The sequence below is a fragment of the Canis lupus genome, chromosome 25, assembly GCF_011100685.1.
Source record: "Canis lupus familiaris isolate Mischka breed German Shepherd chromosome 25, alternate assembly UU_Cfam_GSD_1.0, whole genome shotgun sequence".
Classification (NCBI taxonomy): domain Eukaryota; kingdom Metazoa; phylum Chordata; class Mammalia; order Carnivora; family Canidae; genus Canis; species Canis lupus.
The window spans coordinates 47,288,108-47,305,749 of NC_049246.1; the positions used below are offsets into that span (position 1 = coordinate 47,288,108).

At 59.5% G+C, this 17,642-nt stretch overlaps 2 protein-coding genes across 2 annotated transcripts; both read right to left on the minus strand.

Annotated features, from left to right (window-relative positions):
• Positions 1 to 2,969: 2,969 nt before the first annotated feature.
• GBX2 (gastrulation brain homeobox 2) lies at positions 2,970 to 5,764 on the minus strand. The gene is made up of 2 exons (XM_038573094.1): positions 5,242 to 5,764; positions 2,970 to 4,183 (listed from the first exon to the last, which is right to left on the minus strand). Exons 1-2 carry the CDS (start codon positions 5,762 to 5,764, stop codon positions 3,660 to 3,662), a joined length of 1,047 nt encoding a protein of 348 aa, XP_038429022.1. The 3' UTR covers positions 2,970 to 3,659.
• A 153-nt stretch (positions 5,765 to 5,917) lies between these two features.
• LOC119877517 (collagen alpha-2(I) chain-like) lies at positions 5,918 to 6,758 on the minus strand. Its single transcript, XM_038573034.1, has 3 exons — positions 6,387 to 6,758; positions 6,107 to 6,302; positions 5,918 to 6,048 (listed from the first exon to the last, which is right to left on the minus strand). The coding sequence occupies exons 1-3, from the start codon at positions 6,756 to 6,758 to the stop codon at positions 5,918 to 5,920; spliced, it is 699 nt and encodes a 232-aa protein (XP_038428962.1).
• Positions 6,759 to 17,642: the final 10,884 nt, after the last annotated feature.

The following is a 17,642-nucleotide window of genomic DNA, read 5'->3' on the forward strand; positions in this document are numbered from 1 at the left end:
GAGTGGGAACTGCTGGTGCTCAGCCAGCCATAGACTCGGGGCGATCTCGGGAGGCACACCAGCCCCGAAGGGCTCCCACCCCACCCCAGTCCACTCTCTTCAGCTGAAACAGGTCCTGTGGAAGAACCACTCAGGGGGCTGAAGAGTAGGGGGCAAAAGCTGGTTGTAGAAGCATGTGCTAAATCCCAGAAATTCCCCCCGTGGACTGGGGTTGGGGAAGATCCAAGCTCTGGTGGCCCAGGACACCCCAAGGATACCCCCAGCTCCTGCAGGGAGGGTGGGAGAGGTTGCTTGGGGCCCAAGACCAATCTCAAGAGGGCTCTGCTCAAGGACTGTGTAGACGTTTTCAGGGTACCCTTGGTTCTCCAAAGGGTGTGTGTGTGTAGGGGGGGAGGTCACTCAACTCCCTGGGGAGCTAGGGTAAAGGGTCTGGGGTAGCCTGGCTGTTCCTTCACCCCCCAGGTTACATACCCCTGCCCACGTTTGGTGGTCGAGGGGTGCCAGCAGCCCCGGGGGTCTCTAGCGGGTGGCTGGGGGGCGCAGGGCCGGGAGCTCCCAAGCGTAATTATTTGATCTGCAGATGTAAGTGGAATTTATTGTAACAACAAATATAGTGATGTCAAAACCCAACCTTGGATTAAAGCCGGCAGCCAAAGGGGAAGTGTATTAATTTCCAACAGCATCTCAGGCCAGAGCCTATTAGAACAAGCTATTCTTCAGACCCCCCCATCAGAATTAATCATTGGGAGTTAATTTGAAGCTCAGACAAGTTGCTGTTAATTTAGTGCAGGGAGGACGGGATGGAATAAAAAGCTGAGGTGCTGGCCGAGCCTCGTGGGTCTCATTAATCAGCCAGCTGAGACGGCCTGGCTTGATTACAATTTGCAAAAAAATTCATTAGGGCCCGGGCGATTGACAATTTTTCTCTCTGCCTGTGATGTGACTCATTAGGCAGCCAAATGAAAGCCATGATGACGGCCATGATGACAGCGGCCATCAAGCGCCGCTTGTTTATCTTCCTCCCCTGGCCTGTCTCTCGGGCCTCGGCCTCCGCACCCGGCTCTCGGGGCGCCCCGGCATTCGGGGGCTGGGGAGGAGGGGGGCAGCTCTCCGAGAGGGCAGAGGGGCTGGCGGTGGCGCCACCGGCAAGGCTGGGGGAGCCCAGGGGCAAGGGTGCCCTCCTGCATCCAGAGGGCCCAGACCTCACAGCCAGGGAGGGCTGCGCAGCTTGGGTGCCCCCCACCCTCCCCGGGGGGGATCCCTGAAGGTGGCCCCCCGCTTCTAGGGGGAGTCACTTTCCCCTTTCCCCTTGGTGCAGCCAAGGCTGTGGGCCGCTCTGGGCCTTCCATCCCTACCGTGGGCTTTTGGAGACCATGGGTACGAGCTACACCTGTTATGGAGTCAGGGTCTCTGGGAAGTGGGCGCCCTCCAGAATCTGCCGCGGGGACCCCCGCTCTCAGCACCCGGGGTTCTGCGTGCAGGCTGGAGGGCCGAGTAGGGGCGCCCCCCCCCCGCGCCCGGGAGGCCGCGGCTCCTGGGGCTGGGACCCCGCTGTTCCCCAGAGGGGGGGTGCGGCTGCATCCTGCGCGGGGGCTGCGGCGCTCAGGTGTGGGTGGGGGTGTGGGTGGGGGTGTGGGACCTGGCGGGGGCGGCGTCTCCGCCAGCCTCAGATGCCCCAGCAGCAACCGGCCTGGAGCAGGTGCCGCCAACGGGCCATCCGGGTGCGCGCCCCGCGGGCCCCTGGCGGGGTCGGGGTGGTCCCCCGCAGACCCCGGGCTCCGCGTGAGGCACAGCACGGAGCCCCCAGGCTCCCCGAGGCCTCCGGAGGACCGGCCACTGTTTTATTGTGCTCACGGCCCGAGGCTGGGCCGCGTCGGGCCGCTGGAAAGCTCGGGAAGGCGGCGGGCAACGGTGGCTCGGCGCAGAGGGCCCCTCGCCTTGCGCCTGAAGTGCGGGCGCAGGCCTGGCCCCAAGGCCCTCCGCCGCGGGGAGGGGGCGGGCTGTAAGCGGGGACCCCTCGTGGGGCTGCGCGCCGTGGGGGGCGCCGCTGCCCGGAACCTGCGCCCCTCGCCGGAGGCCGCGGCCCGGGAGCGCCCCGCTCCTCTCCGCCCTCGCGCTGCAGGTGCACGCCCGCTGCGGGCCCCGGAGCACCCCCGAACCCCGGGCCCGTCCACGACGGCCTTCAGCGGGCCGGGCCGCGCGCGTCGGGGTCGGGAACGGAGCGGGCGCGCGGGGCCGCGGGGCGCGCGGGGGCGGGAGTGGGGCGGGGGCCGGGGCACGCGCTTCCCGCGCCCCGGGGCCGCCCCGCAGAGCTGCCCCGCTCTCAGGCGCCCCGGCGGCCCGGCCTGCATCCCTCTCCCCTTTGTGCCGCCGAGGGCCCCAGAGCCCTTGGGGTGGGGCGGCGGCCGGGTCCCGCCCCTCCGACCCCGCCCGGAGAGGGTTCTGCCCCCGCCGCAGGGTAACGCCCGGAGCCTGACTTAGGGGCGCTCGGCCCAGCTCGGGGAGCGAGCACCGCTCCTTTTCGGACCGGGGATGTTTGGAGGGAAACGCGTTTCCTCCCTGGCTGTGGTCCAGTTAGAGCATCAGGAGTTTGTGAGACGCCACCAATACCCGCACTCGCTTTCCCTCCTGCGGGCGCCCGCCTCCTCGTCTGGCCGAAGTTCGCCAGCCTCCTAGGTATTGATTAGACCCGTGCAATAGGGGAGATGTCAGCTTTCTAAGATGAAAACGAGGCGCCCTTAAATTTATAACCCAACTAGAGCTCTTGCTCTCCAATTAAAAACCTGGTAAGGTGCAGGGTGGCTCATGTCCAGCCAGCCTGCAGAGACCAGGACAGGGGACTTTCATCCAGTCCTGGCCCCAGACCAGCTGCCTGGCCACCCTCTCGCAGTGCCCTCGAAGCAGTCGAATCTGGACACACTTATGACACCCAGAGACTGGCCTTTTTTTTTTTTTTTTCTTCTCTCTCTCTTTCCTTTTTATTATTCACAAGACTGCGATTGTTTAAATGTCATAACTTATAAGAAAATAAGCTACATTGAAATAAATTAAACACAACGGAGACGTGCTTCAAACATGGCTCAGATAGGATGTGCAACCCCAGGAAAGAAAGCCAGGCAAAACCAAAGCAAAGCAAATTTCCAGGCTGCCCAAAAACATCTGCTTTTCAGTCAACTAAAAAAACGAAAAAACAACAAAAAAACCCCACCAAGATAGAAACAAAAATGAGCGTAAACCCCTATGGTTTGTTCTTGAGTGTCATGTTTACCTTTGGAAAAGTATGGAAAGGTGGCTGCTATGCGTGGCGGATTACAGCAGAGGTTTTGTTTTCTTCTGGAATGTGAGTGGAGAATATTATTGGGTTGTTTGGTCCTATAACTTTCAAAATACTGCAGCTGAGATCCAGTTTATATAGATATCTATGTACAAAGTAGGATAGTATAATAAATATTTAGTGTGTCTTCGGGTGTAGCTGTAGCCCCTTCAAAAGCAGTCTTTTTAAGCCTTTTTAATGAATATACTCTCAATGTGCTTGGGATGTCCAAAGTTGGGGGGGGTGTGACTTTGAGTTTTGCTTCAAACACAGCAGAGGCCACCGTGGTTCCCTCCAGAGCTGTGGCTTCTCCACGGTGGCCCAGGCCCTGGCTCTCCCTGGGCCCTCAGGGTCGGGCCTGCTCCAGCTGCTGATGCTGACTTCTGATAGCGAACCTGCTGACGTGGACGGGGATGGGGACGACGATCTTGGGGTTCCTGGAGGGCTCCCCTGTCTTGGAATTGGCATTGCCAGCCTTGACTCGTTTCCACTTGGCCCGGCGGTTCTGGAACCAAATTTTCACTTGCACCTCGCTGAGTTTGAGGGCGTGGGCGATCTGCGAGCGCTCGGTCAGCGAGAGGTACTTTTTGCAGTGGAACTCCTTCTCCAGCTCGAGCAGCTGCTCACTGGTGAAGGCAGTCCGCCGCCGCCGGTTCTTGCCCGTGGACGTGGTGCTGCCCGCGGCGCCGCCGCTCGGCGGGGTCTCCTCCAGCGCGTGGCCCGGGTCTTCCTCCTTGTGCGCCGCCTGGCCGGTCAGATTGTCATCCGAGCTGTAGTCCAGATCACTCTCCAGCGAGAAGCTCTCCTCCTTGCCCTTCGGGTCATCTTCCACCTTTGACTCGTCTTTCCCTTGCCCTCTGACAGCCCCTACTGAAAGCAAAACCAAACGGCGTTTTATTACATTTCGCACACTCGCCTTCCTCTCCCCTTCCCACCGTCACTTGGGCCTTTCCCCCCTTAGCGGATTGTCTTTCTATGACATTAACACATTGTGATTTCCTGGCCTTTGAGGGGCAGAGAAGGGGGGGGGGGGGCGTGAGAAAGCTCAAAGGAGGAGAGGAGACAGTACAGACGGCGGCCCTTTGCCCAGAACCATCACTCAAGGGGCCGCCAGGCCACGTCTGCATCCTCCCAGCCTCCGGCAGCCTAAGGCCGAAGGAACAGGAGGCGTGAGGCCCAGGAGAGCTTCCTCTTTGTCCCCGGGGTGGGGGCTGGGTGAGGACGGACAGGGAAATTCATGATCCATCTTGCCCCCCCCCCTCCACGGTGAAAATTTACTGAACCTCAATGACACCGCAGCCAAAGTGGGGGCACGGGGAACGTACAGATCCCAGACCGTGTCTTTTTTTGGGGGGGGGTGGGTGGGGGGGAGACAGATAATGTTGGCCGAAGGGAAGTTTTGTAGCCCTAGGAGAAGTTCCCACCAGGAACCCCAACACACCCGCAGACGCACAGCCTCCCGGAATCCGCTTCTCCGGGGCAAGCAGCAAGCCCAGTGACGGGGTTTAACAGGTCTGGGCGCCCCCGAGCACACGCACCGCGGAGACGCGCAGCCCAGTCCGCTACCCCTAAAGGCCGAAACCTCTCCGGGACCCCAGGTCACGGCGCGCGGGAGGCGGGAGGCGGGAGGCGGGAGGCGGGAGGCGGGAGGGGTGGGGGGGACAGACGCATCCAAAGTCGCCGCCAGACAGCTGGTCCCGGGAGCGAAATGCACCCCCAGGCCCCCCTGCCCTAGCTTGTTGCTCGGCCCTAAATGCCCCCCGGAGGCCTCGCGGTGCAGCTCGGCCGCGTCCTCCCGGCTGCTCCGGGGGGGAGGGGGAGGCCCGGGCCGGGGTCGCGCGGGGGCTCGGCCCCAGCGGGAGCCCGGAGCTGGCTCGCCCCCGCCCCCTCCCGCCCCCGCGCCCGGGTCGCGCGCGCCGCCGACTCACCGAGCGACGCCTGCACCGCCTCGGCCGCGGAGAAGGCGAGCAGCGAGCCCTCCTTGGCCAGGAAGCCTTTGCCGTCCTCAGCGTCGGCTTGCAGCGCCTCCGCCTTGTCGAAGTTGCCGCCGCCGGGCAGCGGCTGCGGCGCGAACTTGCGGGCGGCCGCCGCCTCCTGGTGCTGGGGAGACGCGGAGAAGCCTCCAGGCAGCGTGGCCATGAGCGTGGAGGTGAGCGCCATGCCCTGCGCCAAGCTGGAGCAGAAGCCGGTGGGCAGGCTGGGGATCTGGTGGTGGGGGTGCGCCGGCGGCAGCGCGGGCTGCAGCGCGGCCTGGGGCAGGGCGGGCGGCGGCGGCGGCGGCGGCGGCAGCACCACCGGCCGGTAGGGCATGAACATGGGGTAGCCGGTGTAGACGAAATGGCCGGGGCTGGGCTGCGGCGGGCTGCCGATCAGCGAGTCTATGCTGAAGGCGGTGCTACTCCCCAGCGGGCGCTGCATCATCATCAGCGACGGCGGGAACGCTGCGCTCATAGACGCGCTCGGGAGAGGCCAGCGAGGGGCGAAAAGTCCCCGCGCCGCGCCGCGCCGCTGCCAGGAAGCCCGCCGGGCGCCGGGAGCACAGCCGGGCGCGCCGGGCAGGGGCCGGGCGGGACCCGGGACCCGGAACGCAGGCGCCGCCGACCCTCAGTCCCGGGCCGCGTGCATGCCCGGCGGGGGCGCGAGCGCGAGCGCGAGCGGGCGGTGCGCGGGGTGCGGCCGTGCGCCCCGGAGCGGAGAGGGCCCCCCCGGGCCCCGCGGGCGCGCCGGACCCGCCGCTTCGCCCCGTCGGAGCCCGCGCGCGCGCCGCGTGTGCCACCCTCGGCCCCGGCTCGCAGCCGTCGGTGCGTCCGTCTGTCGCGGCCGCCGTGCGTCGCCTCCCGCGGGCCGCCGGGGAGCGCGCGGAGCCGGCGCACTTGTCCTCGGCGGGCGCCGCCAGCACCTTTAAATCGCGCTCCTCTTTCTCATTCACATTTTGCCTGCTGCCCGGCCTGGCTCGGCTCACGTGGGGCCGGGCGCCGCCGCCTATTGGCTGCGCCGGGAGGGGGCGGGGCGCAACGGGGCTCCGCCCCCTCCCCGCCGCCAGGGCCGGCCCCGAGCAGGCTGCGGGCGCCACCGGCGGAGCGCGCGGGCCCGGGAGTCGGAGCCTGCGCGCCGGGCCCGCGCCGCGCAAACTTGAAAGGGGCTTTCGGCCCCGAAGCTGCAGCCAGCCTGGTGGAGGGCAGCTTCCGGGGTTGCGACCCGCCGCGACCGGGCCCAGGGCGCTTGCTTTCTCCCCCCCCAAGCGCCCTTGGAACCAACGCAGCGCTGGGTGCTGCTGCTGCTGCTGCTGCTGCTGCTGCTGCTGCGCCCGCGGCCCAGCAGAGGTTCCCGGAGTTGGGAACAAGGTCCTGCCCCTTCGCATCCGCCCCCGGGGCGCTGGTCGGGAGCCGGCAGGTCGCAGCCACGCGCGCCCGGGCGGGGGCGGGGAGCGCGCAGGCTCCCGCATCCCGACCTGGGCCCTCCTGCGAGCGCTCCCCTTCTCGTTTTTCACCGACGTTCGTAATCACCGCACCTATTTACCCACTTTGCCCGCGCGCACCAAAATAACAAGCCACGATAATTATGATAATAGAGCGAGTCCTTTATCTGGCTCCATCCTCGGGGAGGAAGGGGGGAGTCGCGGTGCCTCCGGATTGTCTAACGTTGAGATTATCCTGATGAAAGCTTTATGATGTTTGCTCAAATAAAAGCTGCGTTTTGTAAATAGGCGCTAATTAGGCACGTTGAGAACGGAGGGAGCGCTCACCCCGGCGCCGCCGCCCGGTTCCCTGCGCGAGGATTCGAGGGCGCGCGGTTCCCCTTTGCCTGCTGAGGATGGAGCCGGTTCCCTCCAGACAATGGTAAAACGTGAGAATTTGGGAGTCTGGGAACTGGCCGGGGAGGGAGTGGGACCTGGAGGGGGCGGGAGGGAGGATGCTCATCACCCCTTCTCAGTGACAAAAAAGAGGAACTTCCAGTTCTTGGATTCTCCTTTAAAGAAAAAAAAAGGAAGGACGGAAGGAAGGAATCATTCGTGGCGAGGGCAGCCGGTGCAGTGCGCGCCAGCGCGCGCGGGGCTTCCACGCGCCTCCAGGGCCTCGGCTCCAACTCCCCGGGTCTAGACGTTCTCCCGGAGCGGCCGCCGAGCACCTGGCTGGGGGGGTTGGGGGGGGGGGAGGAGAGCAGGGCATTGTTGTATCAGTCATTAAAAATCAGCTCACGCCAGGAGCTAGTGGTTGGGGAGTTGGCCCGTGTTGGACGTGTGTTATGTATCACTTACAAGCACATTTAATTGGGAGATAAAGATAAATCGATCTTTATGAATTTATCGACCCTCTTCTTTGAAGCTCTTCTTTCTCGCTCTTCTTCTTCTTTCTCTCGCTCTAACCCCAAGGCCCCCCGGGGAGGGGGGACGTCTTAATTCCAGACCACCTCTTCAGCCGCGCGGTCTGGCCGGGAACCCACTGCCCACCCAAAGGGCCCCCGGAGGGAAGCGAGGAGGGTGCATCCCCGGCGCACCCCCCCTCCCCGAGGGATGGGGAAACTCGCAGGCCCCGCCGCCAGCCGCCCCGGTCCCGCTCGCCCCCCTCCCCACCCGGACAAAGACGTCTCGAGCGCGCTTCCCCACTCCAGGCCGCAGTAATAGATGGCTCCGGCGGCAGGCGGTTTGAAAGGAATTCATTAGGGCGCTGCTGACTGTACTGCCTGCACTCCCTTCACGCCCAGACCCCGAGGTGGCCTAGGCGGGTGCGAGGGGGAACCGCTGGCATCCGCCGGGCAGGAGGTGTCTGTGGGGTCTCTAAGCTCTCTCCCTCCTTCTGCACTCCTACAAAAGAAGAAAAAGAAGAAAAGGAAAGAGAGGGAGAGGGAGAAGAAGAAAAAAAAATCGAAGCCTGGGGCAAAAGGCTGATTTCTTTATGAGCATAATAAATACTCCCTCTCATTATGAGATAGTTACAGGCACACAGTCTCTGGTTACCTTGTTTTTTCAATACTAAGGGCCAAAAAAAAAAAAAAAAAATTGTTCGACTCCTTGCTTGATTTACGTTGCTACAGCCGGGTCTCTTCGGCGCTTGACACTGGCATGCCTGTGTAGGCTGTTACTCATTTTACCTAGGCAGCTTTGCCATGCACTTTGCTATTTCGCCATAAAAATATTGTTCTAGGGGCTTCCGTCGCCTGATTACCCTCCGAGAGACAGGGATTCCTTTGATTATTTTGGTGATAGTTCTACATTTAAAGTTCAGCAAGAAGATTTAGGTCCGTTGAATTATAGCTACACTTGAAATAATTTGATGGCATATTATTTGCATCCATAAATTGCTGTGGAAAGTATTGACTGCGGGGGTTATAATACTAATCTTCTTTTATTAGTGAGTTCAGAGAATTCTCATCAATATGAATTTTATTTACTAGTGTGCTTTTTCGCGGATGCAACGCAGTAATATTTTCTCATCTAATGCTTAACTGCTCAGAAAACGACTGTTCGCGTCATAAAAGGATTCTTGTGTTTCGCCGTGATTAACAAGATTCATTCGGGGCACCTCAGCTACCTGCAAAGCGTTCGGAGCGCGGGGACTGCGGGTAATAAAAGCCCTTAGAGTTCTTCCTCGACTCCTCGGAGAGATTGATGGGTAGTGAGCGACAGGTACCTGGTTTATCCAGCCTCCGGATTCCTATCTGCTCACCTTGGGACTGTCTCAAACGGCAGAGCCCTTGGGGTGACTCAGCTCGGCCCAGGCTGTGCGGGGGGTGAGGGTGGGGGGGTTCCACCCGGCACAGATCTTTGCAACTTTGCCTTCGGAGGTTCCCCACCCCTAGCTCCCTCGGAGTGGGAAAAAGGAAGGACCCCACTGCAGGCACATCTGGATCCTCCAAACTCTAGTTAACTTCTGCGAACTTTTTTTTTTCTCCCCTTAGGAAGGCTCCCGTGGGGATGAAGTTGGCCCACCCCTTGGGCACTTTCCTCGGCGGTGCCAAGCTGGTGTCAAGATCGCATTAAGCCACTTAAAACCTCAGACGTCAGTAAAAGTGATGGTAATTAAGTTGTCTCCACGCTTCGGGGCTGTCCCAGTCAACGTTTGCATGCAGGTGTATGGCGGCCGAGTATAAAATGCTAAATGCACAAGTAAATGAATATTCATGGAGCAAACTTGCGTTGGCCTGCCGCGTCCAGCCCGGAGGAGGAAGCCCTGTGAACCGCGCGTTTTCTTGCTGCCGCCAGGGTGGAGGTAGAGGGCGGTTGTGGACAAGGGGCAGCCGTGGGCGCCCCGGATCTCCATGGGTGCAGAGGAACCCGCAGACCCAACGGGCTGGGTGCTCCCGCCCGCCACCCAGTCCCAGGAGACAGGCTGGTTTCTCTGGCAACCGTGTTGTTTTTATTTATAGAGACTTTGAGTGGCCTGATCATTCGGTCATTGCAGCAGCTCTTGCTCCTGGCAATCGTTGGGAAATAGCTTGGGATGGGTTTTATTTATGGAAGGGCAATTGGGATTCACACCCAGCAAACCCACAACATTCCCTCCCAAGCCCAAGACGCGCTTACAAAGGGGTGCTTGTGTAAAATTCCCCATCAGACACACCAATTTGCAAGTAGCAGAAAGCATTGAAGCCTCATCTTTTTTAACTATTTTATTCAGCCTTTTTTTTTTTTTTTTTTTTTTTTAATCTGAAAGCCCAAAATAGACTCCATGTGGTTCTAAGTGAAGTCAGCCCTTGGCTGGCTTTGAAATAGCTCCTGCAATTATGTAAAAGAGCCATTCACTAACAGAACGGAATTAAAAGGGATCTCGCCCGCTTCCCTTTCATTGCCAACCTCTCCTGTTTGGCTTTTCAAAGCACTTCCAACACGATGTCTTTCTCCAGGACAAAAGGCAGAACAAAAAAAGTCCCCAAACTTGTAAATTGAACGTCAAGGGAACTTTAAACAATTTAAAGCCCATAAATAATGATAAAGGGGACTGGCAAAAAAGGCAAACCCATTCAATTAATAGAGTTTCCCAAGCAAAGATCAAGTGGTTTATAAAATGAAAGTCTTTGGTTTCATTATTCTCCTCCTTGACCATGCAGAAAGCAGGACAGGGGGTTTTTTCTAAAGCGCCCTGAAGAAGAAGCACTTTGCGGGACTGTGTGTGCTGCGACATTCTTATGGAGAAAGTTTTGCTTTTTATCCCCCACCCTCAAAGTAGCAGAAACAAAACCACAAACCAGAAACGTGAAGGGGAGGAGACTTTTTTTTTTTTTTTTGCATTTTCTTAGGGGAGTTGGAAAATGTTCTCCGCAGGCCTGAAGGCCCGGAAACCTGACCCTTAACACCTGCGCTAACCCTCCCCACCCCAGTGCAGGGGTGGGGGGTGGGGGACAGGGGGAGCCACGGCTTGGGGGCCTGCAAGCTGTGCCCTCGTGAGATCTAGGGGTCAGAGTCTGGGGTTCCTGCACCGCCCGGGAATGTGGGGGCTGCGGGCGTGGACACGCTGACCTGGCCCCCCCCAACCTGGGCTCAGCTCCAGACCCCCGGCCGAGGCATCCGAAGGCGCGGGCAGGGAGTTCTCATTGCTTTTCGGAACAGCCCCACAGCTTGGAGTGGGGGGTGCGTGACTACTGGGGGTCCTGGATGGTCCTGGAAGCCCGGCGCGGGCGCCCGGGAGCACCCAACCCGGGGTGGGGGTCGGGGTGGGGAGCAAGGGGGATCCTCTGCAGGGCCTACACCCGGCCGCCCTTGGGTTGCCAGGCGGAGGCCGGGCCTGAGGGCTGCAGGTGGGAGCCTGAGGCTGAGACGCGGGGGACCCGGCACCGCCTTGGGTCTGGCCGGGGCTGGCGCGCGGGGTCCGGGAGGCCGCGCGGTCCGCGAAGGCCGCGCCCTGGGCGCTGGGGAGGGAGGCGCTGCCGGCGCGGCGCTGCTCACCTGTCTCCTCCCACCTGCCCCCGCGGATTCCCGCGGCCCCACCTTTCGGGGACTTCAAACGGCCCCCCGCCACCCGGCGCCCGACTTTCATCTCCCCGCACAGCGGGCTTTGTTTGCGGGACTTCACAGATATGCTAATCCCGGGGCCGCGAACCGGGCGGCCTGGGAGGCGCGCAGAGGGCACGGAGGGGTGAGGAGGGGCGCAGGCCGGCCGGGGCCTGGGGGGCTTCCCCGGGGAGGCCCGGGGCCGGGCACGGATGGACGCTGAGGTCGGGGGCTTCGGGCTCGCCGCCCTTGGCCGGCGCGCCCCGTGCGCCCCGTGCGCCCCGTGCGCCCCAGCTCCCGGGAGGGGACCGTGCGTCGGGGGAGGCCGGCCGAGGACTCGCGCGCGGCTGCCTCCCCAGGGCCTCGCAAAGCAGGGCCCCCCACCCCCGACAGCCCGGACCCCTGCGGGCCGGTGGTCTTTTAAAGAGGTTCACCTCGACTTCATCCATTTAACCCCTTCGAAACCACCCTGGGGCGATCCAGGGAGCGTTGGGATCAACAGCTGCCCGCCCCGCCTGGAGGAGCATCCCTCCCACTTTTCACTCCTGCCGGGGTCCCCGAATCAAAAGCAGCCATCGCTCTCCGTTGCTCCTTCCAGAAAGACTTGCAAACCAGAGCGCGCGTGGGCTTTGGTTCCCCGCTCCTTCCGATTAGAAAGCGTCTCCCAGAGAGGAGGACACCGGCTTCCAGGGAGGCTTTGGGTGCAAACGCGAGGGAGAGACGTTGGCTACCTGGGGAGGGAGCCTGAGAATGGCCTCTGTCACTCCTGTGGAGTTCAGGGCAAAAGGTCTCAGTGAAATTTCCCTTCCCGGTCAGCTCACCTAGAAAAGCTCCAGGTGGGTGGGTATGTGTGTACCTGACCAACCTACCTCCACTGAGATTTTCCCAGAAGACAGCTTTGACTTCTTCTAGGGACAGGGGTGCAAAGAGGGGCCCCTTGAAATGTCAGGCTTTCCCAAAGAGAGGGCGGCAGGGGTGTGTGCTGCTGGGGGCGAAGAGCCCTTCGATTAGCCCTTGATTCTGGGAAGTTAACAATAGAGGCCAACCCCTTCTAAAAAGGCAGACAGGGACCCTTTGCTTACAACAGAGCACCCAGTTTCCAGAACCGAGAAAGGAAAGGTGCTGGCTCCAGAGCCACTGGGATGGACGCATTCCACACTGGAGATAGACCCCAGTGTGCATCCTTGACTCTTGTTTGAGAGGCTGACAAGATGCTGAGCACCCGCGTCCAGGAGGAGGGCAGTCAGTAGAGACTGGCCACAGAACTTACCACTCCTCTCCATCCTCTTTGACTCACCTGTCCCCTTTGCTCAAGGACCTGAGGTGAGCGGTTGGCCATCGGCCATGAGGGAGTGTGAGCCAGTTTCCTTGGGTGAGGCTTGCGAAGTGAAATGTGAGTAGTAGGCACCTGTATTGCCAGGCGGGGACAGTCTCAAACCGTTCCCTGGCTACATCGTGCACGCCCCCGTCTTGATTGCTCTCTGCTACCGCCTGGGAAGCTCGCAGTGGTAGGAGAAGGAGAGCATCCTTGTTTTTAGGCCTCTTCATTGTCCCTGCTCCCTCAGGTTCCCTAAACTTACAGCCCCTCACTGGTGGTGGTTGCAGAAATCATTGGAGATGCTGACCTGCCAGGCCTCCGAAACAGAAGAGACTTGGAATTTCCCCTGCTTGTCATCTGGAAAAATACAGGGAGACTGAGTTTGTCTGACTTTGCGGCCAACGGTTATCTCCCTTATGCGTGTAACCATGAGGTCCCTGAACTGTAGGGGAAAAGGAAACCAAGAGCAAGGATGGAGAGCAAACTCAAGCATCCCCAAGTGTTTTCATCCAGGGGCCAAACTGCTAGAGCACTTGTCCATCACACAGGAGAAAAAGGGAATGAGGAGAGAGGAGCTCTTTGAGGCCCAGCAGGAAAAATCCAGAAAACTCGAACGCTGTCCCATTACTGTCCTAGGGGAAACTTCAGGATTTTGTAGGAAAGGAAAACTTTTTTTTTTTTTTTTTTTGTGGGGCATGTTGCCCTTGTACATGTGTCTGTGTTGAGAGTGACTGCCTTCCTTGCTTCTTTCCCTCCCTCCCACCTTCCTTCCTTCTTTGAACAGAGAGAAAGCATGTTGCTCATACCTTACTATCCAGTGTTTATTCTCCACAGTGACTTTGAAACATCCTTCGAGGGGAAGTTATTCACATGGGTGACCACACTGAGGTAAGGGCTGCCTGTGAGGATGTTGCCATGGACCCCAGGAGAAGGGTTTGGGGGCTGCTTCTGGGGGTCCCAGCAGAGCAGCCATCAGGGTGGGATGGCAGGCCTGATAGTGGGGCAGAGGGCAGGGTTTGGGGAGCGGACCTCTCATAGGCCTCGGTCTCCAGCTCTCCCCTTCCCCTGGGCATGTGTGAAAAACTAGGTTCTGCTGGGAAATGAGCCAAAGCCAGAAGCAATCCTGCTTGTCTCCACCCGGACAAACCTTCTGTTCTCTGAAGTCTGGGACAATAATGAACGTGCAGCTTCAGAAGCAGCAGAAATTGATCATGGTGGCGCAGAGAGTGAGGGTGATTGACATCAGGTGACCAATCTGATGCATTCACTGAGTTCAGGGGACTTTCCTCCTCCCACCTTGGTCACCATGTCCTCTCCTTTTATTCAATAATTTTGTTTTTGAGAAGATGAGTATTGTAGAACCTGTTTGTCATTGTGCTGTGATAGTCCTCCCTTATCTTTTGGTTATTATAATTTCCACCTATTCTAAGTTTCTCTCAGACCCCCTTAAATTGCAACAAACATGCATCACCACCACCAAAGGAAAAAAAAAAAAAACAAGAACAAGAACCAAAAAAAAAAAAAAAAAAAAAAAAAAAAAAAAGAAAGAAAGAAAAACCCCAGGACACTTAAGAAATGAGAGACTTTTAAAAGTTCAACTTCATTCTAACCCAAACAGCATTCAAATTCAGTTCATTCTGTATTATTGAATGTTATTTGGAAATTTATACTTTAAGATGTAATGGACTGAATACTTTCTTGTATTTTGCAACAGAAATTTCACATTGTCAAGGTAATGATGTAACAAGGCTATTTCCTATCTGTAAACAGAACCCAAATGTGTATTACGTATTTTAATAAATGAATGAAGGAATGACAGGAAACATTTTTGAGGCTTCACAGTTTCCAAAGGATTAACCGCCTGAAAAGCGACCTGGGTGTGCAGAGCGCTCGGGGATCCGCATCGCCCCCTATGGGCCATGGGAGTAATGGCATCTGCTTTGGAGCCTGTTTGGGCTCCGCGGTTCCAGGGGAGTAGATGGATCCCCGGCACCCCTTCTTGGGGATAGAAGGGCTGAGACGCTTATTTATTTATTTTTTTTCGTGCCCCCCAATTGCATAAGAAAAAGAGTCCCCATTTCTGCCCATTATAAACGTCTAGGACACAAGAGAAGCCTTTGTCACAAACGAGCAGAGGGAAAAATCAGACCATGTTTGCGCAAAGTGTTAGGAAATCATCCAATTTTGGATTGTGATCATAGAAACCCCACCTGGACTCTCTTTAGAACCCGAGTGCTCCTGACTCTGACTCATCCTGGAATTGGAGGGATAGAGACCCTCTGAGACCTGGGCCTGCCTGGCATGGGCGCATCGCCCAGCCTCTGTCGCTCCATCTGCGTAATGGGCAGGACCCCGGCTCTCTCCCACCAGCCGCCCCGGGGGTAATTAATAAAGCGCTTCTGCCACGGGTTGTCGCGGGGAGCGAATTAGATCCCGCAGGAGGCCTGGGCCAGAGTGATTGCTTGGTAGGGTAGCTGGATTGCGCGCCCAGCCGCCAGCCCCGGGCGTTGCAGGGCGCGGGAGGGACGTGGGGGCGGCCAGGGGCGCACGCGCGCGCGCGCAGAGGGAGAGCATCAGTTTGAGGGCAGCCTGGGATCACGACTCTCGAGCATTTATTATTATTTTGGGATTTTATTTATGAGTGACAGAGAGAGAGAGAGAGGCAGAGACACAGGCAGAGGGAGAAGCCCTATGCGGGACTCGATCCCGGGTCTCCAGGATCTCCAGGTGCTCAAGCCCCCCAGGGATCCCTACTTTGGAGCATTTAAAACCAAACCGAGGGAACAGGATGCAGTGTAGTATTAACACACTGAACGCCTCGGGGAGCGGGTAGGGTGGAGGGGGGAGGTCCCAAAGCATCACCCCTGGGTCCGCTCGGTGGGTGACAGGTGCAGAGGCAGCTCCCGCCCCCCCCCATCCCGGGAGCTCTCACCCCCCCCCCCCCCGGGGCTGAGCACCAGGGCGGGATGGCCTCGGTGCATTTTAGATCACCTTACTTTAAATAAAAGCTCTAAATTCTGTTCTCGCGCTGAACAAACCCTAAATGCCCAACTCTTTGGGGGAGAGGGTAGGCACCCCGTGCACTTTGCTTCCCCCCAAGCTCCAGGTCCCCAGGGCTCCCGTCGCGATCCCGCCGCCGGAGTTTTGAACGGGGCTGGGGCGCCGGGGTGGACGCGGTTGGGGGGCCGGACGCGGGTGCGCGACCAGGACCGAGGGTGACCGCGGGTTTCCTCTCGTGGGCTCGGCGGTCGGTGCAGGACCCTGGCTCGAGGGCGCCCCCTGCGGGCCGCGGTCGGGATCGGTCCTCGGAGCGGGGGCAGAGGGTCGCGGGCTCGGGTCCCGCGCGCTCCGGGTCTCTAACCAGCAGGTGCCTCGGGTCCCCGTTTCCGGTGTGTGTGCGCGCGCGGGTGCACGCTTTAACCGCCCCCCCAACCCCCGGCCTTTTTTTTTTTTTGGAGAGGAGCAAACATCTCTGGTTTTAATGTGGCCCAATTATCTCGTTTAAACGACTTAAAATGTTTCTCTTTAACTCATTTCAATCTAGTAAATATGCTTCAGCAAGTAGCTAATTTCTCAGGGATGGCTTCGCCTCTCCATTTGCATAGAAAGCGCGTCGGGGGCCGGCCCCCTCTTGGGGTGCCCAGGTCGCAGGCAGCTGGGCCTCCTCCTCCTCCTCCTCCTCCTCCTCCTCCTCCAGGGGGGACGCCTGGGTTTGGCCCAGGAAGGAGGGGGTGGGGGGCCCTCAGTCTGCAGCTGGGCCCCTGGGGACCAGAGCAGCAGCGGGGGCGGAGCACCTGGCCACCCCCCCAGGGGGGCAGCCTCTCCTCCGAGCGCCCCCCCTCCCAGGGCCACCCCCCCACCGGGTCCTGTTCCAGGTTAGGGCCTCCCCTTTGGCGCGAGGGTCGAGGGGGGGCGCGCATTGATCCCCAAGTGCGTTTATTAAATCGCGTCTGGAGCTAGAGGGACGTGGATACAGGAGAGGAAATCGCGGCGCTCAGTTGAAGCAATCTTCTGGCTTTAAATTCCGAATAAAAGTCTCAAATATTCCCGGGTCAGGGGGGCACTGTCTCATTAAAACCACTCTCGTCCTGAAACTGCAATGCAGACATTAAAGTGCAGTATTTTTCAATTAGAGCTGACGAATTCAATCAAAATTCCATAGATTAGGATGAAATGAGGCATGGGTCATTTACAGGGGAATTTAATTGCCGAGCCATTAGACAAATAGTATATTTGCCATTCCCGCGTTATCCATCATTTTCGACATCAATACCGGAGCCGCATCTCCCCGTCCCGCAGCCGCCCGGCGTCGGCTGTAAACACTCCCTTCCCTGTATCTTCTGATTATATCTGATTTCATTTAGGGCCATGGGGGATTATAAATGTTCACGCAATCAAGTTCATTAGGACTTCAAATCGCATTTCTGATTGGGATCGCTCTGCCGCTGTCCTCCGTGCGCCTTTCAAACCCCAGGACGAGGCTTTCAAAAAACATCTTTTTGCATTTAAAGCTGCGCATCCTTTTGTCTTCCGACGTCCCTCCCCCCCTGCCCCCGGGGCGGCCCGGCCCCCCTCGGGGCTCCTTGGGGAGGGAGCGGCCCCCGAGCCCCACCTGCCCCAAGAGCTGGAGCCCCAGCCCCCAGGCCAGCCCTTGAGAGCCCCCCCCTGCACGGCCGCGGGGCGCGGGGGACCCACGAGGTCTGCACGGGGCGCGGGGCTTGAGCCTCAAGAGCTGGTGGAGCGCGGGAGGGTGCGGCCCTGCTGCTCGCACCCCAGGCCTGCGCGCTGCGGGAGCCAGTGGGGGCGCAGGGCACCCTGGAGTCCCCAGGGATCCGCGATTGGTCCCCAATCTGGGGCCTGGGGTCAGGCCCCCGGGGCCCCCCTTTCCTGGCTGGCCCCTCTGACCCCATAGAAAGAGAGATCAGGGCAGAGGTGGGGGAGCTGGGGTGGGGGGTGCGGTCCCCAGCAGGTCTCTCTTCCCATCAGCGCACCCAAGAAACAAAGGAGCAGACTCTTCTGGGGGAGAGCTCGGCAAGGAAGGCTCGAGACATCCCTTCCAGCACAGTTGAAAAATAATAGCTTAA

Bases quoted from the DNA above. Each gene is read 5' to 3' on its own strand.
- GBX2 (XM_038573094.1), bottom strand. From the start codon at position 5,764: ATGAGCGCAGCGTTCCCGCCGTCGCTGATGATGATGCAGCGCCCGCTG. The intron at 4,184-5,241 runs GTGAGTCGGCGG...TTTTGCTTTCAG, and splicing joins GGCGGTGCAGGCGTCGCTCG to TAGGGGCTGTCAGAGGGCAA.
- LOC119877517 (XM_038573034.1), bottom strand. From the start codon at position 6,758: ATGCGGGAGCCTGCGCGCTCCCCGCCCCCGCCCGGGCGCGCGTGGCTG. The intron at 6,303-6,386 runs GTGGCGCCCGCA...CTCCCGGCGCAG, and splicing joins CGGGCCCGCGCGCTCCGCCG to CCAATAGGCGGCGGCGCCCG. The intron at 6,049-6,106 runs GCGAGCCGGGGC...GACGGGGCGAAG, and splicing joins AGACGGACGCACCGACGGCT to CGGCGGGTCCGGCGCGCCCG.